A 25,826-nucleotide genomic window follows, 5' to 3' on the forward strand; every position below is an offset into this window, starting at 1 on the left:
CAGTTCAGGGGCAGACTGTCGGGTCCCTGAGTTGTATATGAATAGTTGTGTACATCAAATATGCTTGAATGGTGAGGTGAAAGAAGTGTTGGCCATATCAACTCTAACTCCTTAAAGCTCACTGAAAATAGATCCCTAAAATCTGAAACATCAATAGCAATGTTCATTCAGTGTTCTGTTAGGCGCTTGAGATAAACTAGGTTGAGGATCAAAGGTCAAAGGTAAAGGGGAACGTTTCACACGAAGTGAAGGATGAATCTGACTTGTGCATGTGTCCTCTTAGCGCAATGACCCTTCACTGGACAAAACCAAAATATCAGAAATCAATGGTTTTTGTCATATCTGGGGCAGCACAGTTGTCTGTGAAATATATTAGAAACATTTTCTGGTGGCTGTTTTCTAGGATGCCTCCTTGTCTTTCTAAAACAGCCTGTAGTCCTTGCCTCAACTACGGGACCGTTTCATCATTACCTTGCCTTTCAAGTCTGTAGACAGGGTGTTAACGTTTGAAGTTAGTAGGCACAGTAAGGTTTTGTATCAGCTTACTATACGTATCTCTATTACTTTCATTTTTGTTCTTTTTTTTTCTGGACAAGTTTTTAAAACTTACCTTGTAGTTTTTCCCAAGTAACACACACAATTTGAAAAGACAACGAGCACTCAAAGCCATCGCAAAACACAGGGTCCCCTGCCCCACCGCCTCCGCTGCTCTCCGTCCCCGTCCCACGGGCGGCCGCTTTCCTCCTCCTTAGTTACTAATTTTGACGTTTACCTATTTCTGAATTTCTAAACAAGATGTGTATACTGCTATCTTTTTATGCAAACATTTTAGATATGTTCTTTCGACTTCCTTTTATGGTAAGTGAAGACGAAGCTATTTAATCCCAGCACCCCTTCTCCCTCCCCGATTCTCTCAGCAGTTTCACGTTACACGTTTTTATTCAATCATGGCTCAGGGTTTGTTTTATGCCTATGCAGGTTTTGTTCACAGATGGGTGCCGTGCTGTACTATGATAGTTCCCTTCCTTTCTTTGCGGGGGGGGGGGGGTGTTTCTTAAAGATCGTTATTACCTCCTTTCATTGCTTAGTTTTCCTTGTACCTATTGTCAGTTCTTCTGCCACCATCCAGTTAGATCTCAGTAGTTTTCCACAAAGGAAATCATGTCAAGTAACCTATCAGTTCTACGTTTCCCTTGGACACATGGCCGCTGTGCCCTGTGTGCTGGTCGCACCCTGGCTGAAGGCGTGCTTCAGCCGGGGACCTCCCCTTCCTGTCAGCCTCGGGATTTCCTTGGCCTTTTTCTTTGATTGGATTCCCTGGTTCCATGATCTCTCAGTTCCTTATTTCTTTGCTCTTTCTCTTATTTAGGTGGACCATGTCCCCCAGAAGTTGCTTTAAGTTAGAAAGACAGTACATGGGATAACGGTGACGATGGTGAACTCAGCAAGCCAGGCTTCTTGAGTCACACCACTCTAATCTGGATTGGTTACTGCATGAGCTTCCTGTGGTTGCTGAACAAGTGACCACAAATTTAGTGGTTTAAAGCAACACAAATTTAGTGCCTTTTCGTTCTGGAGGTCAGAAGTCTGAAATAGGTTTCACTGGGCTAAAATCAATGTGCCAGCAGGGCTGTGTTCTCTCCTGGAGGTTCAAGGGGAGAATCCATTTTCTTGCCTTTTTCAGCCTCTAGTGGCTGCCTGCAATCCTTGGCTGGTGGCCCCTTCCATCTTCAAAGCCAGCTATGGCTGGTCGAGTATTTTTTACATTGAATCACCGTGACACAGACTCTTCTGCCTCCCTTTCTCCCTTATATCCTTTAAGGAACTTTGTGGTTACATTGGGCCTACCTGGATAATCCAGGATAATCTTCCTATTTTAAGATAAACTGATTAGCAACCTTAATTCATCTGCAACTTTAATTCCTCCTCACCATGTAGCATAATATACTTACAGGTCCCTGGAATTAGGACATGGACATCCTTAAGGGGCTATTATTCTGCTTACCAGCTACTCTCTACGCCTGGTACAAAGCTGTTGTCCTGGGATCTCCCCTCACCATCATTTTAGAGAAATTTCCTTCTATTCTCTCCTGTACTAGAGTATCCATCTTCTGGACCTCATGTTTTCTTTCTTAATTTACTTGCTTGTTTTGGTGCAATCTCCTTCAGCAACTTCTTGCAAAAGCCCATGAAAGGTAAGTTTTTTTGAGACCCTGTATGTTTCAATTATTTTTATTTTACACTCCTACTTGATTTGATAGTTTGCCTGGGTATAGAACTCTAGGTTAGAAAGTTTTACTTTTGGATTTTGGAGGCATTGTTCCACTGTCTTCTTGCTTCCAAGCCTGACTTAAAAAAAAAAAATTATTTACCTTTAGAGAGAGGGGAAGGGAGGAAGAAAGAGAGAATAAGAAACATCAATGTGTGAGGGATACATTGATTGATTGCCTCTCGCTCTCACATGTCCCCGTGGGAGACCTGGCCTGCAACCCAGGCATGTATCCTGACTGGGAATCAACCTGCAACCTTTTGGTTTGTAGACCAGTGCTCAACCCACTGGGCCACACTAGCCAGGGGCCAAGCCTAATCTGACTCTTAATCCTTTCTCTGATTCCTGTTTTCCTCCCTTGTTCTAGCAGTTGTAATATCTTTTCTTTATCCAGTATTCTAAAATTACACAGTAATATGCCTTTGTGTAGATTTGCTTTCATCCATTGAGATGGGCTTTGGAGTACCATTTCAACCTAAAAGCGTATATCCTTTGGCCCTAATGCATTTTCATGACTTATTTCATTTGATTTCCCTCCTCTGTGTTTCCTCTATTATCTCTTTCTGAAACGGCTATTTTTCAGATGCTAGATTGCCTAGATTGTTCCGTATTTTTTGCCTTTGGCTTCTGTTTTCCATATCTTGATCGTTTTGCTCTTTATTCTTGAGAGATGGCCTCAACTTTAACATTTTTTATTGAGTTTTCTGTTGTACTTTATTTCTTAAGGACTGTTTTCATCTCTTAATATTTAATTTTTTTATAGCACTCTATTTTTATTTATAGGATACAGTGTTCTCTTATTCTTTAATGACAGCTTTACAAAGATGCTTTCTTTTATACCCATGGTTTCTCTTTCTCCAGAGTGCTTTTACTCTGTTTGTTTTGCGCTCTTTCTTCTATGTTCGAGGTCTTCCTCAGGTGTTGGGCACGTTGGTTGTATGCCCGTGATTAAGGGTGGGGTTTGCAGCGAACCGAAGCTCTGAGTGAGCTGGGAGGGAGCAGCAGCTTACCGAGCAAAAAGCAGCCACTTTTGGGTGGTCTGGGTGGGCTCTTTGGGAGTCCTCAGTATTGACACCTGTTTCCCCTTGGGCTGGTCAGATTCTGCAAAGTTTGCCTGACTCTTCTAGAGAGTCAAGTTCTAGAGGCCGAGAGGGTTAGGGGGCCAGGAGCCCTCCTCTGAGCAAGTTTATGGTCTCTCAGCCCCCCGTTTTTGACATGATACCCGCATCCTCACATGTGCTTCTAGGTTTCCAGACCCCACATCTTCTGTTTTCCCTGCTCCAGGGAATAAACTTGAGACTTCAGCTGTGGTTTAGGGAGAACATCACGGGACCTAGCCAAGGCCTCTCTCTCTTTCCCATTTCTTAGGGACTTGGTGTCACCAAAAAGTGATCTTTTTCAAGGATCCTGTTGTATGAGCACAGGGTGGGGCAAAGGTAGATTGCAGTTGTTTTTATAGAAAACTGATACAATAACTAATTAATAATAATAAAGGAATAAGCTCTGTGTTCCACGTACTCACACCTACACTCGTATACCTACTTCTGGCGCGTGCCGTTTGATCGACCCTCGGCTTTCCCCACCGCTGCCTTAAGGTTCAGTGCTCTGTGTCCTTGTGGAGCGACCCCTAAAACAATGGCCTGCTTCACCTTTAGCTGGGTTTCAGGGAGGAGTGAAATTCAACACATGTCCAGTTTTTACCTAGAACCTTACTCTTCCTTTTGCAACTTTTTTCTCTAGGGCAAGCAGTACCAGTTATATAGGCCGATCATTTAAAGTATAACATTGCTACTATTTATAGTGGAGTCCTTTATGTAAGAACATGTAGAGAGAACCTCTGTGCCTGGCTGGGCGCTGGGGATACAGTGATAAACAAGACAAGTGAGGTCCTTGCTCTCACGAGGTCATGGTCTACCGAGCACTCAAGAGCGTTCCTCCTTGACTTCGTGCTGGCTTCAAGGGCTCCCCGTTGGCCAGCCAGGGCCTCAGCCATCGTGGCATCCTCTCCCTGTCCTCTGCAAAGTCACCCTCTGGGGATTTATGCGCTTTAAATGCCCACAAGGTGAATTGAATTTCCCTCTTCAAGTCCAAGTACATTCCTGGCCAGCTGGCTCCATCCATCAAGTCTTTCCCCATCCAGCCCTCTTCTCCCCATTTCCTCGCCAATGTTTGTTGACTTGTGAGTTTGTTAAGGAGACCAAGGGGCATGGGCGGCTCTCTGAGCAGAACGTCCTTGTTGCATGGACAGCCTGTCCTCGGTTCCCGACCCAGTCTGACCACACTCCTCTCTCTCGCAGGTCAGAGACGCTATCATGGCGGCCGGCATCGCTGGAGTGGGCATGGCAGCCCTGGGCCTCATTGGAGTCATGTTCTCAAGAAACAAGCAACAAAAGCAATGAGTTGAAGGGAGTGTCGTGACAGCAGTGACTCTATACATTAAGGATCTTGTTAGGCTAGTGGTTTTGAGGTTTGGTTTATGGGTTTCATTCTGTTTTTATAATAAGGCTTATTTTCACAGAATTAAATAAAGCCCAATAAAGGAGGTTTTTTATTGGGGAAAATGTAGCACGAACTGCCTGGTGTGAAGTCCGTTGAGGGCACAGCCCGGCTCTGTCCCTGGTGATGCCGGAGTGTGCCCTGGCCCTTCGGTGCCTTTCTCTCGCTTTCTCCTTGTGGGCTATGCTCTTTGCCTTGCAGGTAACAGAGTCCAACTCCTGTCGTGTCAAGTAACGGGCATTTCTGGCTGCGAGGATCTCCGTGGGCTGCAGGGGAGGTAGACCTGATTGATATACAAGAACAGGAACCATGGCATAGCCAGGACCTTGGCCCGGAACCAGACCCAGGGTGGCTTCTTGATTCAGCAGCTGGAGTCTGTAGATGTTCATTGGAGTTAAAAGGAAACTGAACCCAAACCTTTGCCATAAGGAAATTCAGTATATGTTCTTGCCAATCTTAAAACCGGCCTTACTACCATTCTGTTCTTCACATCTTTCTGCGGCCGTGTTGCTTCCACACTCACCACCCCCTGCCCCAGGACTATTGCTCCCTCACCACTTGGGCTGGTGACCACCCCCAAATCTCTGATTCCCTCCTGTGTCCCCTTCTTCCTGCAGCAGCTCAGCTCCATTCCTCCCACTGCCTACTGGGTGTTCCCAGTTCCAGTTCCCAAGAGAGAATCTAATTGGCTCAGCTCACCACATCCCAGCGTGGCCTGCCGATTGGCTGCCATTGGGTCAGATGACCACACTAGGCCAATCAGCTCTGCCCTGGTGGGGCCGGGTCACATGGTGCAAGGTAGCCTCACAGCTTCTGCGTTGGGAGTGTGGCAGGCCCCACGCCCATGCCCGACCTCCCTGCTGCCCAGCCCTCCAGGGAGAGGTTGGGGGAAGGAATGACCTCCCCTGGCTAGTCCCTTGAGGTCTGCTGCTGCTTTCTGGGCTTGGCAGATGTTCGACGCGGCCATTTTTCAGAAAGAGGCTTTTATGGATTCTCCAGAAATACCTTGCTGGGACTGTGAATATTTCCTTCATTAGCCTTGGTGGTCAGGGGCAGGGACCATCTGTCCGTTGGAATCCCTGACAGGACTGTCAAGGAAAAGAAAACTGAACCTCTGTGAATTTAAGAGTTTTACTTAGGACTTGTTGAGGGCTAGCCTTGAAAGAGTGCTCTGACTTGGGGGAAGTGTGAGGGACTTATATAGGCAGAAGAGTAAGTGAAAGTACATTTGATACTAGAAGTTACAATTTGGGTACATAGGCTTCAATGGTTGTATTATAGTAACACCAAATTGAAAGGACGCACAGAAAAGATAAGGCTGAGTTGCTGCTGAACCTCCTGGTGTGAAAACCATCCAATTACTTTGAGGCTCTTGAGTCTTTGATCAGGTTATAGAAAGAACAGACACTCTTCCTGGTAATCATCGTCCTTTATTGTTAAACATGGTCTATGTGTGACTAGCCCCCACGGTTGCCGTAGTAAAGAACTGTAGTTAGGCTCATTGTCCTTTCTTTGTTGCTGATTTTGTCGGGGGAGTTGAGGTGCCCTTCACTGTCCCCAGGGCTTACAAGTGGCTCCAGGCCAGCTGCCTGCTGCTGGGCCCACATTGCTCCCGGGTAAACACATGTTCTTGCCAATCTTAAAACCAGCCTTACTACCATTCCGTTCTTCACATGGTGCAAACCATGACCCTGTGTTGACATTAAAATTGTTCTCTCCCAGAGCAGTTTCCTTTCTTGTCTGAACTCTATTGTGCAAGCTCCCCAAACCCAAGGGACACAAGCCAGACTCAGAGGGACAGTCTCTTGAAACCCCCTCACCCACATGGCAAAGGTGCTGGGCACACATGGAGCGAAACTGCCCACAATTACAGAAAAAAAAAGGAATGAGGAAAAATAAACTCTTACCAAACTAAAGAAAAGTTCAGATTGTAATAAAGAATAAACGCCCTGGCTGGTGTGGTTCAGTGGACTGAGTGCCAGCCTGCAAACAAAGGGTCGCAGGTTTGATTCCCAGTCAGGGCACATGCCTGGGTTGCAGGCCAGTTCCCCATTGGGGGGCGTGTGAGGCAACCGCACATTGATGTTTTTTTTCCCTCTCTTCCCCTCTCTCTCTCTAAAAATAAATAAATAAAATCTTTTTTAAAAAAAGAAAACATTGATTTGAGCAAAGGAGGGATTGTAATCTGGGGCACAGATTCGGGTAATAATTTAAATTGCGCTCTGAAGGAAACAGAGAAAAGCAGAATTATTTACAAAGGGCAAAACCGTAAGAGCAATTCCCATTAAGGTCCTCCGTGAAAATAGAGGATGTTTGCTGGGGCACTTGGGATGGGTTAGGCATTATGCAAATGAGGGATGCTGGCTGTGGAAATGGATTGGTTCCTTTCTAGGCGAAGAATGCAGATGGTCCGGTCACCATGACAAGGAAGTAGGGTCTACGTATGGCTACGTAGCAGCCATGGATCCGGAGAGCTGCTTGTTGGGCCTCGAGCTGAGGTTAGCACAGGTCAGAGCTTACCAGTGATCCCAAAAGCCGAGACAGGGGCCCCATTTCCTCTCTGGCCTCTCGACTCCCTCCACAGTGACTTGCATAGCAAAACTTATTCCATTTTATCTTCTCCATTCTCAAAACACAAGAAAGCAAAACTGAAACTCCCAGTTCAATTAAAAAATAAATGAACAAATTACGTACAAAATGTGGAATGCATATAAATAACCAAATAAGATGGAAGAACGCACTCCCGGTATATTGGTAATCACCATAAATACAAATGAGCTACTCTTGCCAAGTAAAAGACAAACTGTACATGGGATACACTTCAAACCTAAGGACACAAAGATTAAAATGAAAAGGATGAGCATTTTATATAACTGGTGTGGTTTTAAAAAAGATAATGTTCTCAAGGAGAAAAACGAGGGTGTGTGAAGACTGAGACTGAAAGACACGCCGGAGACAAACCAGCTAAATGTAAAAAAAGAAACAACCATAAAAGCAATTTGGGCTATTTGGGGAAATCCGAATGCAGGCTGGATGTGGTCGAAAAAGGGGCCGCACACTAAACCCTGACAAGCTCAGGGACCTTGAGTGACCACGTGGGATGGTCTGGAATTAAGTTTCTAACTAAAAGCAGGTTGTGATGTCCTAGGCCTGTATTTTTCCCAAACAAAGGTCAGTCTTTGCCTTAACTGAGCCTGTCTTTTGCCTTTTTTCGCATGTACCATAATGTAGCTGATAACATTGTCCTTTGGGATCTCGGAGCACAGGCGTGCACCAGAAGGGGGCCATACACCACCCATTGCTGTTGATATCCTGTTAATTGTTGGCGACCCTGTACTCACCCACCTGTGCGAGAGAAGCATGTGTCTGTTTTACTTTTGATCTAATCCCACACCTTCCCCCCTTTGCTTTTTGCCTGCCTCCCTAATCCATCACCAGTGGATTTCATGTAACCCTCTTACGGCTTCCCCTTGGATTCTGATACATAAAGTAAGTGGTAAAACTGCCATTTCCCGGAGCATTTTCTGAATCTGTTGAGATTTTGCTTCCTGGCAATTGTCATCATTTTGGCTCAAATAAACTCATAAAAAAATTCTTCCAGGTTTGGATGGTTTTTATGTTGCCAGGGTATTAAATAATATGAAGGAATCATTAATTTTATTAAGTGTGATAATGGTATTACGCTTATGTAAACACATGACCTAATTAAAAAAAATAGATGCAGTTAAAGCAAATACGACAAAACGATAAGGTTTTAATCTAGTTGGAGGTAAATGGGTGGCCATTGTACTAGTCTTTCTAGCATTTCCTGTATGTTAAAAAATTCACATAGTAAGTAAGAGGACCAAAGCCACTTTCTGAGGCCCCCTTTCCCAGAGCCGGCTGGGCCCCACAAAGCGCGACGGACCGAATTGTTTTCTGCGGCTTAAATCTCAGGACTAGGAAATCACCGGAAGCTCCCTGAAGGCGCAGGGGACCCGGGAACTTGTGAAACAGGACAGGCCAGACCACAACGACCACCGGACCCTGCACCCACAGATGGCATCGAAATACCTTGCGGCCCGGCTGAAACGCCCGGCTCGCCAACCGCCCCGTTGCCGATAAAAACTCGCCGCCGAAACTGCTCGGTGCGGTGCCGGCGCGCCTTTCGGCACCCGGCCCTGGCCCTCCCTCGGGAAAGTAAAACAAAACCTTTACTCTTCGCACTTTCTTGTTTTTGTGAATTCTTTCACAGCCTGGTCACTGACCTCCCTAAATGTAAGCATCTTAAAATTATCTGAATTTTGAACGTGAAAGTTTAAATCAAATAATGTTACCAAATAATGGACCCGCGGGGGGGGGGGTGCCCAGAGGCTGTTACCGAAACGTCCCCCCCCGCCCCGCGCCCCCAGCGCCCCTTCTCTGGGGTCCCTCGGTTGCAGGTCCTTTGCCCGTCACCTTTGAAATAATGGCTGTCAGTGGCAGAGTGTGGTGAAAAGGAAAGGAACCACTTGTTCAAAAGTTATACGGGTTTTGACTAATGGCTAAATGTCGCCCTTAAATCTCAAAATCCCTTCAAAACACCTACCATTTAAAACGCCCACCGACACACACAGTCCTGCCTTCCCCGCTTTGCCCAGTCAGGCCCGTCAGGGCTCCGTCCTTCAGGAGAAAAGGAGCAGAAGTCCGGGGCTCGGCTCGGCAGGCCTCTCGCGTCCCCCGGCACCATCCGCTGCGGCGCCGCCATCTCCAGCTCTTAATCCAAAACCGCGTGGCACCCTCTCATGGCCCACGAGCAAGAGTCCTTTCTCCCTTTTTCTTCCCTCGTGGTCTTCACGTTGTTCCCCAGAGTCAGTGTCCCTTTGTCTCTCCTGCGGGGCCCTGTCTCCCCTTCCCGGTTACATCCTGCTTCCTAGGCCGTGAGGTCCAAAAGCCTCTCGCATGGCCTCGCGCCTGGGTTTCCAACCCCAGCTCCGACTCCTGCAAGTGCCGTAGCTGGGGAGCTGCTTTCCAGTTCCCTCCTGGCTTAAATTTATGCAAACCTTCCTATTTAGCCTTGTTGATATGCAAAATAAATACCTTTGCCTATGAAATGTGAAGCTATCCTGTCATTGCCCTGCAAAATGACTGTCAATGGCCCTGCTTCCTGTCTCCTAGGCAGCGCGCCTGGAGGGGGGAGGTGAGAGTATTCTACACTTTTCTTGGACACCCCAATTTCTGGATCCCGTTACAAATGCCCTTTGGGGGCACCTGGCTGTGTCCTGTTACAATGGGACTTTTGAATTTACTTCAATAAGTTATATAACTTAAAAATTAATAGAATGAACAGATATACTAGTCAAATGTAACTAAAATGGTATACTAAATAAAAGCAGGTATAACTATATTGATACCTGTTGGGAAACGCCAGGCCTGGTTTCAGAAGCTGTCACCCTGCCGACAGGCTGGAGGGCCCCAAGGCTGGAGATGATGAGGAGGCCTTGGGGAAACAGGCTCCTGAGGAGACTCGGCCTGTCCCCTACTGCTTTGCCATGGCTGGTCCATTAGCCCATGACGGGTAAGGGACCTCGCGCTGAGGTTTACAACCTAAGACAGGTGTTGGCCTGATTTTGGCAGCGGATGAGAAATTGGGGGACACGGAGAAGGGGCGGAAAGGCCCCCACACCCCTTGGCTTGGCTTGGACACGGCCAGAGTCCTCATTGCAGCCGAGAAACAGTCTCCTTATCTCTTGGTGGTTCTTTCCCCGGCCTGGCTCGGGCTTGAAACAATGGCGGGGGTTGGGGGGGGGGCGCGGAAACAGCCCTAAATCAGATCGGGCGGGTCCCGGGTAATCAGGCCTGAAAATAAATTCTATAGAGTGTGCTCTGTTCCTCCCTCAGATCTCTGGTCAGCTTGTGCTGCAAAGGACATTCACATTATTTACATCCCTTTCCTTGTCAAGACATTTGCTTTATTTACACCTTTTACCCTGTATCTTTAAGACACCTTTAAGTCTACTCTCCCCTTTATCAGTAGCCTCTATTGTTGATTCTTGTTCCCTCTCAGACCATGTAAATCACTGATTTCCTGTCACTTGTTTTCCTAAAGGTATCTCTTCTCTGTGAAACTTATCTTGCGAATGTACTGAGTATACGTACGCTTTCCTGTTATACCCCACTGATAAGATTTTCAATAAAAGCCTCGGAAGGAGGGGCAACGGGGCCTTTCCCATTACGGGGATGCACCACGGCCTTCTCTGGTAGGAGAGAGGTGCCCCCGACGGCTCTCCCGGCAAACAGAGACGCGTTTGTGCGTTTGTGTTTGGCCCCCTCATCCGTGACGACCCCGGGCCGGGCTCTGCGGGTTTCAGAGCCCTGCTCCCACCTCCGCTGGCCCCAGCCGGTTTCCCTCAGGTTGCAGGGAGCACTGAGCTCTCTGCGGCGCTCCCCCGTGGCGGCGTGTCCCCTATAGCCGGCCATGAAGTGCGACAGATATCAGACAATACAGGCTTTAAGGCAAAAATGATTACTAGACAGAAGATAAAGAGTGTGGCATGATAAGAAATATGTTTGTTCTGTGTCCTGGGGTCCTGGTCAGCGCTCCTAAAACCCTCAGAATTTCCTGACTGATTGGAGGATCTTCTATTGTTCATAATGAGCCCCTTTTGAGTTCGTGCTGATTGAGGATAGAGACGCCAGACAGTGTCAGGAGGAGGCTGGTCCTCGGAAAGACCAAGGGATTAGAGGGTTGTCTCTTTGAGCCCCACCTGCTGATCTCTGCAAAGGGGCGGGGGTGGGGTGCTGAAGATGCCGCTCTATAAAAACCCCTAAACCAGGAGACTTGATGAACCTCTGAGTTAATGGCCAGGTAGAGGCGCTGCGGGTCTGGCATGTGTACGAGGGTATGGAAGATCCTTGCATCACTCTCTCCTGGGTTAGAGGGGAAACCACAGGCTCCAAATGGCATCGGTCCCGCTAGCAGCCCATGACCCCAAACCTCAATTTTACAACCTGATCTAATCGCAGTTTCAACTTCCCCAGAAATGTAATCAACTAGTTTGGAGCTTTCTGGCCAAATACCAGTAAGGCGGCCTCTCTGGTGGGCCCTCTCTATCCACCACATCCCCCTCCCCCGGCTCCGACCCTGTTGGGAACTGTCCATCTGGTTTCAGGAACTGTGGCCTCCCCGACAGGCGAGAAGGCCCCCAAGGCTGGAGCTAAGCAAGGAGGCCTTGGGAAAATAGGCCACTGAGGAGACAAAACCTGTCCCCCTGGCAGGGGCGCAGCTTGCTTTCCTCACATCACCCTGTTTGGCCCTGAAGGATGGCTGGTTAGTCAGTGACATGTAAGACCCCTTGATGGCAGGGGCAACCTAAGACCGGCACAGCCACATGGGCATCAGGGAAGGACTTGGGGGACATGGAGAAAGGGCAAAAGACCCTCACCCCTTGGCTTTGATATGGCCAGTGTCCTCATTCTGTCTGAAAGAAGTCTCCTCATCTCTTGGCGGCTCTCCTCCCCGCACCTGGCTCAGGCTTGGAACCACACTGGAGACAGCCCTGAGTTGGATTGGGCTGTTCCCGGGGGAAGTCAGGCCTAGAAGTAAATCCCTGGAAGCATGCTTTGTTTTTCCCTCAAAGGGTGATAACCAGCTCATGCTGGGAAAGAAATTTACATTATTCACAGACCCCACCCTGAACCCTTTGGCATTATTATGTTTATGCTCTTATGTTTACTCCTCTCGTCTTGGACCCATGTAAATTGGTGTGTTCCTGCCCTTTGTTTTCTTCAAAACATCATCTCTTCTCTGTAAACATTAACATACTGATGTAATGAGGTCACCTGTACATTCCTACTTCTGGCCCCCATTGATAACCCTTCCAATAAAAGCCATTGGACACAGGAGCTCGGGGCCTTCTCCACTAGAGGGAATCACCACCCCCCCTTCTCCTGGCAGACAGAGAAATGTCTGGGATGACTTATTTTATTTCCCTCCCCGTGAAGACCCGGAGCAGCCTCTGCAGGACGGAGTCCGCCCCCTCCTCACCACCCCATAGAAAGAAGGGGCAATCTGCAAGTTCCCTTCTCCCCAAAACCAGAGGTACTGGTCTAAAACGAATCCTTTTTTCTTTTGTTAATAGCTCTCTTGCCCTACCTTTCTACCTATAGAAGACCTTCCATTTTGTTCAACCCCTCAGAGTGCCCTTGTACTTGATAGATGAGATTTTACCAGATTCATAAATTGCTTAATAAAGCCAAGTAGAGATTCAAGTTTACTAGGGTGAATTTTGTTTTTTAACAAATGAGAAAGGCAATGTATTCATCAGGGTTCTCCAGAGAAAAAGAGCCAATAGGATACAGGCATAGATATGGATATAGATGTATGAGATTTATTACAGCACCTGGCTTGCATGCCTGTGGAGGCCAAACAGTCTTACAATCTGCCATCTGCGAGCCACGGGCCAGCAAAGTGGTGCTGTAATTTGGTCAGAGGCTAAAGGACCGAAAAGAAGGTGGAAGGGGCCGCTGCTCTAAGCCTGGAGTTCAAAGGATGGAGAAACAGGAATGATGATGTTCAAGCACAGAAGACACACAGCCTAACACAAGAAGACACAGATTGTCTTTTCTTCACCTTTTTGTTCTCTTTGGGCCCTTAACGGATTGGAATCATCCCTGCCCACAAGGGTGAAGGGGTCTTCTTTACTCAGTTCACTAATTCCAAGGCTAATCTCTTCTCCAAACACCCTCACAGACACACCCAGACACACTTTACCAGCTACCTGAGCGCCCCTTAACGCAGTCAAGTTGACTCATAAAATTCACCACCATCAGCGAAAATACAAAATTGTTAGAAGGAAATATAAGAGAAGAACTTCATGGTCTCGCTGTAGTTTATATACACACCAAGGATAAAAAAAAAGTAAAACACAAAAAGATAAATTTGATTACATCAGATAGGGACATCTATTTATCTGTTTATGAAAACATACTGTAGTGGAAGTGAATAGACAGACCAACATTGGGAGGGATGTTTGTAGACAAAAACTGACAAAGGATTCCTATTCAGAATGTATACAGTACCCGTACATATCAATAGAAAAAAGACAAATAACCCAAGAGAAAAGTGGACAAATATATCAATGGGTCATTCACAGGAATGACTGCAAATGTCCAATAAACATAGAAATGTGAGAAAAGATCTCATGCTATCACTACCACGCTGAAAAAGATTTTAAAGGACGTTGAGCAGCGGTGACTCCAGAGCACCACCTGTGGGAAGCCCAGCATTGCGTTCTTCCTCTCATAAAGCTGAGGAAGATCACACCACACAACCCAGCAACTCTGCTTCGCGACCAGTTAGTGAGTGAGAACTTCAGTTCAGTGGCCACAGTCAGTGTTAGAAAAAACAAATGAAACACAATGATTGAGAAAGAAGTTTATCAGAGTGCATCTCATCTAGATTTTGGTAAGACTTTTATTTATATACCTCAAGTCTATATATACGCCGATACATTAGAAAATGTAATTTTAACTGTGGATCTTGGTTAAAAAAGGTTTGAAAGCCTCTGCTTACAGAGGACTCCCGGTGCAGCTGGGGGCGAGCGTGAGGGTGCTCATGTGCGCCTGGAGACCCTGGGCACACCCCGATGGCCACGGGCAGGAGACAAGACAATTGAACTGTGCTACGTTCTCTGTGAATGTGAACGTGGAGCCTAATAGTGAACCAAAAGAATCAAGTCGTACGACGTGAGATGCTGGATTTTGATGTTACAAAATTAAAAAAATGAAAACCAAACATATATAGTTAAGGCATACATTTATATGTGGAAAATATTTTTAAACAGCAAGACAATCATAGACAGAAAATTCAGGAAGTTGGTTACAACTCCATTAGGAGAGGCACATGAAGTTTTCAAAATAACAGCTTTATTGAGATTTAATTCACATACCATACAGTTCACCCATTTAAAGTGTCTAATTCAGTGGTTTTTAGTGTATTCACGGAGCTGTGAAACCATGACCACAGTCACGTTTAGAAAATTTCATCACCTCAGAAAGAAACCCTATACTCCTTAGCTACCACCTCCCCACCCGCCCGCCCCCCCCCCACCCCAGCCCTAAACAATCACTAATCTGCTTTTTGTCTCTCTATTTTCCCATTCTGGACATTACATATAAATAGAATCCTACCGTTTGTGGCTCTGGGACCGATTTCTCACACCAGCGTGCCGCCAAGGTTCCTCCCAGTAGAAGCACGTGTCGATACTTCCTTCCTTTTTATGGATGAGTAATATTCCATTTTATGGATCTACCCCATTCTGGTTATCCATTCATCAGGTGATGGATGTTTGGGTTGTGTGCACCTTTCGGCATTATGAATAATGCTGATATAAACGTATATACAGACTTTTTTGTGTTATGAAGCTTATTTAAAATATTGGTTGTTGTTTTTTAATCCTCACTTGAGAATGTTTATTGATTTTAGAGAGAAAAATGTTGATGTGAGTGATGAACATCAATCGGTTGCTTCCCATATGTATCCCGACTGGAGATCGAACCTGAAACCTAGGCATGTGCCCTGACCGGGAATCGAACCTGCAACGTTTCGGTGTAACTGGATGACGCTCCAAGCTGCTGAGTCACCAGCCAGAGTGGTCATGGTTATTTCTTCAACTAGGTTATTGGCGCATGGATATTTTATTGTTATTCTTTTTTCCCTCCTAGCAAATAGGTATTTTTATTTTCCTTAAATTATTACCCCAATTTGCTCATTCAGCAAATAGTTTTTGAACCTCTGCTATGTGTTAGTCACTGCCCTGGCTGCTATAAATAAAGTTGAATATTTTAATTTCTCTCTCTTTTTTAAAAGAACTTGAAATTTTACTTCTCCATCACAGTTTACATTTACAGCCAACATAGTTTTGTGTTAGCCTCAGGTGTACAGCTCAGCGGTTAATCACACACTTTACAAAATGTTCCCTCGGTATTTCCAGTACTGACCTGGCAGCACCATTGTTATTTCTTATACCTCACACTTATCAATGTTCTTCTCTATAGGTATAAGATTTAATAAAAATCGTTAAAAAGTATATGTAGTCTATCGTAATCCTGGAAGGATACCGAGGAACTGATAAGGTTGCCTCTATGGAGGGGAACTGAGTGGCTGGGGGCGGGGCGGGGCATGTGGAGGCTCATCTTGCCCTTTATGGCCTCTTATATAATTAAAAAATATGTATATGAGCACACATGTAAGACCAGGAGTGCCTGTACCCCCGGCTGCGGTGCTAGGTCGCCAGCAGGCTGGCTGTGTGGCCTGCCCCTGTCCTACTCTCTGTCCCGTTGGAAGCACTTTGACCTTTCCACACAGAAGCTAATGGGACAAACAGATGACTCTTTTCCTGTGCCTCTGGGGCCAGATCTCCTGGCTCTGTGAACAGATTGGATTAGGTGGAAAGCGACAGGTCCCAGAACGGAGACAGCGCCCTTCCTTCCCGCTCTGCCCATAGCGGCTCAGCCAACCCCTGTCCCCTGGCCTGCGGTCTCTGACAGTGACCAGCGAAGTCCTCCTGCCCCGGGGAACTAGGGCTGTGGTGGCGCAAGGGGATGGTACTGATTGGACGAACTGATGTCACCTGAGTCTAGGCCAGCCACTCCGAAGGTGTCCAGCATCAAGTGGCGGCTCGCCCAACGGGCTCTGGCCAGCGGGGCAGGAGGGAATTAGCTCTACCGACCCCACTGTCTCCCCGCAGAATCGAGGGTGGGGGTTACTTCCAGGACTGTCCGGCTGATACCAGAGGAGGGTGGAGCGGAGATGTTGGGGAGCCCAGGCTCTGAGGGAGCAAGGCCGCGTGGCTGTGAGACCGCTGGCGGGCAGAGCTGCTGTGCATCCTGAGGAGCTGTCCAGGCTCAGCCCCAACCCACCTGTCTCCCGGCAGGGAGGCTCTTTGTGTGCCCGCGGCAGGGTGCTGAGGGCCCTCCCCGGTTTGCCTCGGAGGTTACAGCCCACAGGGCTGTCCAACGAGAGACTCATTCAGGGCTTTGGCTGGGGCGGCATGCTGGTGCCTGGAAAGCAGCCCTTCCGCACCCGGACAGTCGTGGATTCGGGTTTCCATTTCGTCTAGAATGTGTGCTTCTGAACTGTGGTCCAGAGGGCGAGAGCGGGCTCACAGGCCCGGCAGAGCGGGCTCACAGTTTTTGGTGTGGGGGCAGCGAGCCTCTGAGGACACGTTTTGTCGAGGTCCGTTGGCTTTGAGGTGGGTGGCAATGCTGGCGTGTCCCGGTCAGGGTCAGTCCCCGTGGTCGGGTCTCCTTGGAGCTCCTCCCTTCTTCTCAGAAGCCCCCCACTTTGGCTTCTGGGTCTCCATCTTGCCTTGACCCCACACCCGCCTGACTGCCTGTTCCTCTCCTCTCCCCGTCTCCCTGGTGTGCACCCAGACCCTGCTTGAAGAAAGAGCAGGGTTTACGTGAACTTTGACTCAGGTTTTTATTTAATTTTACAGAACATATTTACTATCATTGTTATTCTGTAATACATGTTAAATCTAAATATGAATCTTTTCTTACTGGATCATAAGCCCTCAGGTCTCCTGGACAAATGTCTTACAGAGGAGCATTTCACGTGATTCATGGACTTAAATATAGGTATCTCTTCCTGGGCAGGATCAAAGGGAAAACGAAACTCTTAAAGACACACAGGTGGCAAGACACAAGACACCATCTCCACCGAGGGATGGCTTTTGTAAGTCCCCAGGCAGCTCTTATGTTACGCACCGTAACTCCGTTAGTGGTGGTGTGTGGGTTTCCTTGTTGGTCTGCAGTGCAGGCACGGGGCCTCGGGTTGGAGGTGGGGCTCGGGTAGGGGGTGGGAAGGGCTCCCCAGGGCCGTCCTGAGGGGGAAGAATGGTGGGCTCAGGGAGGGCAGCCCCTGCCCACTGCCCGGGCCACCTCCTTTGTCACCCTGTCCTGGGTGGGTGGGATGAGCTAGGACGGAGGGACCAGGGAAACGGATCAGGGTGGTATGGGGCCGAGCGGGGTGCCAGGGAGGCGCCCTTGTCCACCCCTCGTCTCCAAACAGCTTCTCTTTTCCCATCTACTTTTGCTTCCACCGCTTTCTTCCCCTCCCATGGGCTGCTCCTTCCTTCTGGCTTCCTAACAGTCCCTTCTCCTGAGCGCTCAGCTGAGGCAGGGGAGGAGGGATGCTGGCTGACCTCAGAGCCACCCTTAAATAGAACTTTTGTGATAAGGGCGTATCTCAAATTCCAAGTGTGACCAGGGCAACATACCTCCTGCTCACGTAAACTCTGAAAGGGCCATGACAACTCGAGTCACACCCTGAGATCCTGGCCGGGGACTCAGCCTGGAGCTCAGCCTTCAGTGCCGGCACCCCCACCCCCCAGCCCCCTGCGCGCCCTTCCCCCATCTGCCTGGGATGCTCTGGGAGTGTTAAGGACAGAATGTTGGAAATATGCCCACCTAGTTATCAATCTTGCTCTCCTACTCTGTAGTTAAGAATCTTTTTGTCAAATTATCTAACCTTCCTGAGACTCAGTCTTCTCATCTGCCTAGTGGGGTAATGATAGTTCTTAGTCAAAGGAATGATGGATATCAAACGTGGGTCATGTTGAGCACTGTGTTTGGGCTTTCAGAGTCGGAGCTCTGCAACTCTAATCACTGAGGCCAGGCACAAGATGGGGGCCCTTTAGGAGGCGTTTTATTTATTTATTTATTTATTTATTTATTTATTTATTTATTCCTGCATGGCGGGGTGGGGGGGTGTGGAGAGAGAGAGAGAAGCATCAGTTGGTTGCCTCTCGCACACGCCCCAGCTGGGGACTGAACCTGCAGCCCCTCGGTCCCCGGGGCGACACTCCAACCAACCGAGCCACACAGACCTGGGCACTTTATGAGGCATTGTAGACTTCCTGGGCATCATATACTCACTCACTGACACAAACATACTCTGGCATGAAGTGCCCTCACGCCCACTTGCGCACGCCTCTCCGCCACACCCCTGTGCTGCACACCTGCCCACGCAGCCCCTCTGGACACCCTCTCCACCTCCCCTTTGGCACCTGAAGAGCTCATTTCCAGCCCGGCAGCCCCAGCAAGGGAGGGACATTCCACCTGTGCCAGGAGAGCTCCCTCCTTTGTTTTCTGCAGGGCATGATCAGAGGGAGTCTGCAGGCTGGGCTGGGGCTCCGTGCAGGTCAAGCTCTAGAACTAGAACGTGCCCTGCTAGGACTGACCTCAGCCTGTCTCTGGATGTTCTGTCACAGGCCAGACTAAAACCTGGAGACCTGATTGAGATTTTTCGCCCTGGCTACGAGTACTGGGCCCTCTATGTGGGAGATGGCTACATGGTCCATCTGGCTCCTCCAGGTAAGGATGGGTTCCCTGCTTAGGCACAAGGGAGGAGGCGGTGAGTGTGAACAGTGGCACACTAGGCTGCCTCTTCTCACCGCTGTGCCTGGCGCAGTGGGCACGCCGTGACCACTGGCCAAGGGATATTCCCTGGTAGGTATATCCACTGCTGCTCTTCCTTCGCAGCAAGCTGGTGCAGAGACTGTTGGCCTTTATTCCAGAGCAGGTTGGGGTTCAGTTCCAGCCAACCCACTGTCCTAGGGAAGACCCCTCCATGTGGACTGGAGGGCAGAAGAGTGGGAAATAATGTACAGCTGGCCGCGCAGTGTAATGGAAGGGGCGTGGGCTTCCCAGTGAGACAGAACCGGTTTGGAATCCGGGGGCCTCTGCCTACCGACTTGTGCCTTGCATGTGTGACTTCACCTCCCAAGTTCAGCTGTGCCCTCTGTAGAGCAGACGAGAACCCCCGGCTGGAGCCCTGGTGTGGGGCCTCGCGGCTGCTGAGCCAACCTCCCTTCCCTTCCAGAGCATCACGGCATTTAAGAAAATGTCAAAACCCTGGAAACCACTCGACAGCAGGGCATTGGCCAAATAAAATAGATACCTGCATTTCACGGCGCACTTAGCACCGTTAAAAGCAGCTGTCCTGCAGGTGTGTGTATACACATGTCTATATATGCATATATATAGTTTCCAAATTCAGGCTTTAAAAAATTAGAGTGGAGGAATAATTTTCTTAAGATTTTATTTATTTATTTTTAGATAGAGGGGAAAGGAGGAAGAGAAAGAGGGAGAGAGACATCAATGTGCAATTGTCTCTCATGCGTCCCCCTACTGGGGACCCGACCCTCAAGCTAGGCAGGTGCTCTGACTGGGAATCAAACCTGCAGCCCTTTGCTTCACAGGCTGGCGCTCAGTCCACTGAGCCACACCAGCCAGGGCTGATTTTTGTTTTTAAATTAGTTGTTATCCTTCTTTCGGTTGTGCGAGGAAGTGAAGCATATCTGTGCCTCCATCTTGGCCAGAACTCCAGTTTTTAATTTTTGACAGCAGTTATTAGAACCAGTGTAAATATTCCCATACAGGCCTGTTTTATACCTGTGAACACAAGTTTTCATTTCTTTAGGTAAACATCTAGGCGTCCTAAAGTAAATTGCTGAAATGTCCAAGTAGCTCACAGCCGTTTAGGAGAGGCCGCCCTCTACTGGGGAAAGGAAGAAACGCATGGTAGGCGCGGAGGCTGAGGGCAGGGATGGGGAGAGAGGGGGAAGATGGGGAACTTGGGGAGACTGAGGAAGAGGGAGGGGGTGTGTGTGTAGGAGAGAGATGGGGAGACTAAGGGGCAAAAAAAGAAAAATTACTAGCAGAGAGGAGATACTCAGGGCTGGAGGGCTGGAGGGACAGAGAAGGATGGGGACAATGTGTGTTCCTCATGAAGAAGAATAAATTCTTGGTGACATGTTTTTACGCCTGTATTAATTGTGGTTCCTTCTTCTGTCCTTCTCTTCGGGATCCGCAGCCCAGGCCAAGCCGGGCGCAGTCTCTCCTGGTGTTTCCTGGCACAGGCTCCCCCTGCTGGGTCCCCCCTCCTGCAGCGGAATACCTGGGGCAGATGTTTTACAAAATGCCCTTTTACAAAAGAAAAAGCGAACTGGTGAACTCAAGTGTAAACACACACACACACACACACACTCACACGAACAGGTGACATTAGGAGCTGGTCATTAGGTGACTTGGCTGTTCAGAGGCTGATGCCACAGCTACCGGCTCTGGGAGCCCAGCCTCACGCGGCAGGTGCATCGGCCCCTCCCTGAGGGACGCAGGGGCCATCGCGTTGCCTTCTCTTTCCAGCTTCCCTGGGAGCCTGGGGGAGGCAGGAGGCCGAGGTCTGCTCTAGAGGCAAATCAGAGAATTTAGAGCCGGGAGAGTGTGGAGGTCACCTGATCCAATGCCTTCAATTTGTAACCGATAAAAGCCGTAAGAAGAGGGGGCCTTGCCTGAGGGCACAAGGGGAGGGGGCCGCTGGATTTGCAGGTCAGGCCTCATCTCGCTCAATGGCTTCCTTTCCTGCTCTTTTAAAATGTCACCCTAGACTGCAGAGTTCGCCCGCTCTGGCTCAGGGAGGACCAGTGACCGTCCCTGGACCACAAGCTCGCGAGGGGAAGCTGGGACTCGGACCTGGGTGTCCTTGCCCTGCCCCCCTCTGCCCCATCCTGAATCTTGCAGGGACATCTGAACTCACGTGGCCCTTTAGAAGAACTCACGTCCTTTGGTTTGGAAAGGAGGAAGCCAGCGCCTGGGGACGGCTCCATTGTCACCCAGGCTTGGGGCTGCCCTGTTTGTGAGGCTGAGGCCAGCGGGCGGGCCAGGCCCTCCCTCAGCGCATCCTCACTGAGGGCGCCAAGGGCAGGGGGCTGCCTGCTTCCGCACTCCGCACTCCGGGTCGGGCCGGCCCAGGCCCATCCCCCCCGCCCCCGCCCCGTTTCCTCTTTGTGACACGCAGGTGAGATCGCTGGGGCCGGCGCAGCCAGCTTCATGTCCGCCCTGGAGGACAAGGCCATAGTGAAGAAGGAACTGCTGTCTGTGGTGGCCGGGACAGACAGGTACCATGTCAACAACAAACATGATGACAAGTACTCACTGCTGCCTCCCAGCAAGATCGTCCAGCGGGCGGAGGAGCTGGTGGGGTGGGAGGTGCCCTATAGTCTGACCAGCGCCAACTGTGAGAACTTTGTGAACGAGATGCGCTATGGAGTTCCCTGCAGCAACCAGGTGCGTCCTTAGCCTGTGTCCCTGTCCCCAGGAACCAGAACAGACCCTTCCCCCAGCTGACAGTGGCTGGACATCTGCCTGGGCTGGGCCGGGCCAGGGTGCAGACAGAGGCACGAAGGAGACAAAGCGGCAGAGGCAGACTCCCTGCCCTCGCGGGTGTGACCGCAGCCGGGGAGGAACGAGAGTGGGCAGACCTGCCAGCGGACAGTGCAGACCCGTGCGTTTGGGGGGCGCTGCCACAGCCATGCGGTCGCCCCCATGCCAAGCCCTCCGTGGCTGCCCGGCCTTGCGATGGCCCCTTCCCGCAAGGCGAGAGGCGGGTTGTACTGCCCCCGCTTTGCAGATGGGGAGACCGAGGCGCACAGTGCTTCAGAGGCTGATCCAAACCCATTCAACAATTAGCTTTGGAGCCTCCAGGCCCTGACCGCCACTGCGCAGAGGTGGGATTTGGACTTGGGCGCCTGCTCAGGGAAGGCAGCACAGAAGAGGTGACGCCTGAGCTGAGTGTGATTTAGTCCTTCAACTGCTCTGAAACTGGAAAATGAGCTGGAGATGACCAGGGAGTAGGGGCGACAAGTACCGCAGGCCGAGGGAACAGTGTGAGCCAGGGGGCAGGAGAGCCCCGCCAGGTCAGGCGAGTGTTTCTGTGGAGGGCAGGGAGTGGCGCTTTCGGGCCCTGTGACCCGGGGGTCCGGTCTCCCCACCCGGCTCTGTCGTCCTAGCTCCGTAGCACAGAAGCAGTCGTGGACAGTCCCTGGTGGAATGGGTAAGGCTGTGTTCCCAACAAGTTTTCTATAAAAACAAGTGGTGGGCTGCATGTGACCCATATCCCATAGCTTGCTGACGCCCGGTCTCAAATCATTTTAAAAAACACACACACCACACACCCCTGAATACATTTTTAGGTGACATCGAATATGTAAAAAATCATAAATACAAAAAGTTGTGAAGGATGGAACTTTTGGTACACAATGCATTCCATACACATGCACCTATTTTCTTTACATCCTTGGATTTGCATATTTAGCTCATTTAGTCAATGAAAAATGTCTGCCATGTAATTTAAATAGTCAGGCCAGATGTTATTGTTAGACCAACTAGCCAAGACAGACTTGATTTTCTTAAGGAAAAAGCTGGCATTTCTTCTCAACTCAAATAAACGAATTAACGCCTGTTTCCATGGCAACGGCCTCACTCCAGCGCTGTACTGTAAAGCCGGAGACAGACATGGAGGGGCCTCCCTGGAGGTGGGTTTGTGGTCAGTCCTTGCTCCCGGAAGTCCAATCTGAGCAGCAGCAGGGCGCCCTGCAGTCCTCCTTGGCTTCCTGGAATGTTCCCGCCTTAGGCCGTGCACTGCAGTGCAGGAGGGGCCGGGATGAAGCTCCTCTCTTGGGGGGCGGGGGGAGAAAAGCTGTGGTGCAGGGGGCTGGGCAGGGAACCTACGCCCTCTGGGAATGGGGCCGCTGGATGGAGCCCCAGCTGCTCCGGGCCCCCTGGGAGCTTCTCCGTGGTGCCAGGCATCGACCCTGCTGGTGGGTCTCCCTCCTTCAAGCCCTTTCTGGCAGGGAGGGGTGGGGAGGGGCCGTGCTGCCTTATCACACATCCGTGCTGGTTTGGGTGACCCCACTTTTCAAGAGTGGTTGGCTCTCTGCTGAGCTTCTGGGGACTGGCAGGAGGTCTGTTCTTCCTGCCCTTTGCCCCTGGGCCTCTCTCTCTGAACTCCCTCCAGGGCAGGCAACACATTACCTTGCCTGCCCGCCTCCCTCCCCCTCCTTCCTTCTCCTCTGTGTCTCTCTCCATAAAAAAGGGCTGCGGAGAACTGCAGAGCTCAGGGTCCCAAAGGAATCCGTCCAGACTCCTGCAGCGCTTTTGTCCTGAGGCCATGTCTGAGGTCCAACCCAGTCCCCTGCGCTGCCTGCCTGAAAAAGCTCAGCGCTGGCTGCGGAGAAGCCACTGCTGGCTCCAGCCAGCCCCTGAGACAGGCCGGCCCCTTCCTGAGAGCATTTACTGAGAGGGCTGTGGTCGTGAGTCCTTCCTCTGCCCCGGGCATGGAGGTGTGGCGCCTGCACCTGGGAGCCAACCTGGGAAATGCCCTCCCCAGGAAGGCGGGGCCACAGTGTCCACTCTCCGGGGAGGCAGAAGCCTGGCTTCCATCCTGTCCAGCTGGCTGACACCCGGCCCAACACCTTTGCAATTTTTCGCTTTGCTTACTGCTGGGCCCTCTCCCCCCACCGCCTGTCCCCTCCCCGGGGTGCCTTCTCCAACACCCCGTCACCCTGTGCAGATTGGAATGGAGCTGAGTGACAAGTTATCACCTCTTGAACTCCTGTCCTGCTTGTCTATCTTTGACGCTTGGAAACGTTTCTCAGTGTTTCTGAATGAAAGGGAAAGCGTGTTTCTTTTTCTTTACCCAGCCTCTCACACGGCTCAAATCATGATATTCTAGAGAAATCTGCTATCTGGTCTCTGGTTTGGGTATTTTTTCTTCTGGCTGTGGAGAGCTTAGCGGGCTTGCTAGGGTGTCAGGCAGTCTGGGCCCCGTCACTTGCCGGTGGTGGGGCTTTGTCCCTGTAAAGTGTGTAAGTAGGGCTTTGGGGCAGATTAAGACAAATACAGGACCCGTGACGTCCCCGCCCAGTGTTGACACCTGGACAGCATCCACTCTCGTGGTCCTCATCCGCCTCGGCCAGCACAGTGGTGTGGGCAGGGCTGGCTCACACCAGCTTTGCTGAGTGCGCGACCCTCAGCCTCGCGTCTCTACCGTGTCAGTCTGTGCTTCCAGAGTACGCGCCTCCTTGCCCTGAACCCTTCCCTAGCAGCGCGGAAGTGAGGTGACCTCATTGCATGAAGTGCCGCTTGCAGTCACCCCGTGTGTCCAGCAGGTCAGTCATGGGCGCCTAGGCTGTGCCTGGAGGCGGGCTGAGCTCCGGGGACCCAGGACTGGAACGGGGAGCTGCCTGCCCTCAGGGTCTGGGTCACGGGAGTTCACAGCGGTGGTTTCCCCAACTCTACACATGCTTCCAGGTTCCCAGTTGGCCAGCCCTGACCTGGAACATGCAGCCACTGTCCTCTGACATATCTTTGGCCACCCTCTGTGCCTTTATTATACTGCACGTACCTGTTAAGGGCTGTTGTTCCCTCAGACCTACAGCTCCTCTTCCACTCATTCTTCCCCACCTGGCCCCTCTTCCCCGCCGTCCTGGGTGACCGGCTCTCCAGGGATCCTTCCTCCCTGTCATCAATCGCTCCTTCCGTGGTTCCATGGAAGAGGTCAAAGGCCAGATGGGTGTCTTTCCTGAGCCCAGGATTCTGGTGCATGCACTGTGATCGGGCCCCTGACATTAAGCGCGATGCCCCGTCTGGCCTGCCGCAGGTCACCCCTGTGCTCATGGCAGTGGGCGGGACAGCAGTGGTCCTAGGAGTGGGCGTGGTCCTCGCGGGCTTCGCCTGGTTCTCGAGGGACGGAAGCCAACCTGGCGGGAAAAGCAGTGACTCCAAGGAATCGTCCTAAGGGCAACCACTCAGAACGGGGAAATCTTGCTTAGCCAGCAGGTGTGGGGATTGGTTTGTGGATTTCATTGTTTTGTAATCATTTAAGCTGATTTTATTGGAGCTAAATAAAAACACGAGAAGATTTTATTTGGGGCATCACAGCCTAGCGTGAATTCTATAAAAGTCACACTTGGGCTCTGTTGCGGACTGAATGTTCATGTCTCCCACCCCCCCAATCATGTTGAAGCCTTCAACCCCGAAGTGATGGCACCTGGAGGTGAGCCTTCGGGAGGAGATTAGGTTACAGGAGGTCCTGGGGCAGTGGGGCGGGGCAAAGGTGGGCCTGATGGGATTAGGGTCCTTATTAGAAGAAGAGACCAGAACGCTCTCCCCCACGCGAGGACACTGTGAGAAGGTGCCATCTGGAAGCCAGAAGAGGGTTTCGCCGGGAACGGAATCTGCCCCGCACATTCGTCTC

At 50.3% G+C, this 25,826-nt stretch overlaps 2 protein-coding genes across 2 annotated transcripts in view; both read left to right on the forward strand.

Moving 5' to 3' along the window:
• Positions 1-8,357, forward strand: part of LOC129068629 (phospholipase A and acyltransferase 3) — a 30,673-nt gene extending 22,316 nt beyond the window's left edge. The window contains exon 5 of the mRNA XM_054570992.1: positions 4,567-8,357. Within this exon, the coding sequence (XP_054426967.1) occupies positions 4,567-4,668 (102 nt within the window). The 3' untranslated portion in view covers positions 4,669-8,357. The remainder of the gene's footprint in view (positions 1-4,566) is intronic.
• A 1,937-nt stretch (positions 8,358-10,294) lies between these two features.
• On the forward strand, positions 10,295-25,367 carry LOC129068478 (phospholipase A and acyltransferase 3-like). Its single transcript, XM_054570698.1, has 4 exons — positions 10,295-10,301; positions 18,884-19,102; positions 21,588-21,856; positions 25,230-25,367. The coding sequence occupies exons 1-4, from the start codon at positions 10,295-10,297 to the stop codon at positions 25,365-25,367; spliced, it is 633 nt and encodes a 210-aa protein (XP_054426673.1).
• Positions 25,368-25,826: the final 459 nt, after the last annotated feature.

Source organism: Pteronotus mesoamericanus, unplaced genomic scaffold, assembly GCF_021234165.1.
Source record: "Pteronotus mesoamericanus isolate MK-2021 breed Mesoamerican mustached bat unplaced genomic scaffold, CSHL_Meso_final contig_214, whole genome shotgun sequence".
Classification (NCBI taxonomy): domain Eukaryota; kingdom Metazoa; phylum Chordata; class Mammalia; order Chiroptera; family Mormoopidae; genus Pteronotus; species Pteronotus mesoamericanus.

Bases quoted from the DNA above. Each gene is read 5' to 3' on its own strand.
- LOC129068478 (XM_054570698.1), top strand. The intron at 19,103-21,587 runs GTAAGGATGGGT...TGTGACACGCAG, and splicing joins GGTCCATCTGGCTCCTCCAG to GTGAGATCGCTGGGGCCGGC. The intron at 21,857-25,229 runs GTGCGTCCTTAG...GGCCTGCCGCAG, and splicing joins GAGTTCCCTGCAGCAACCAG to GTCACCCCTGTGCTCATGGC.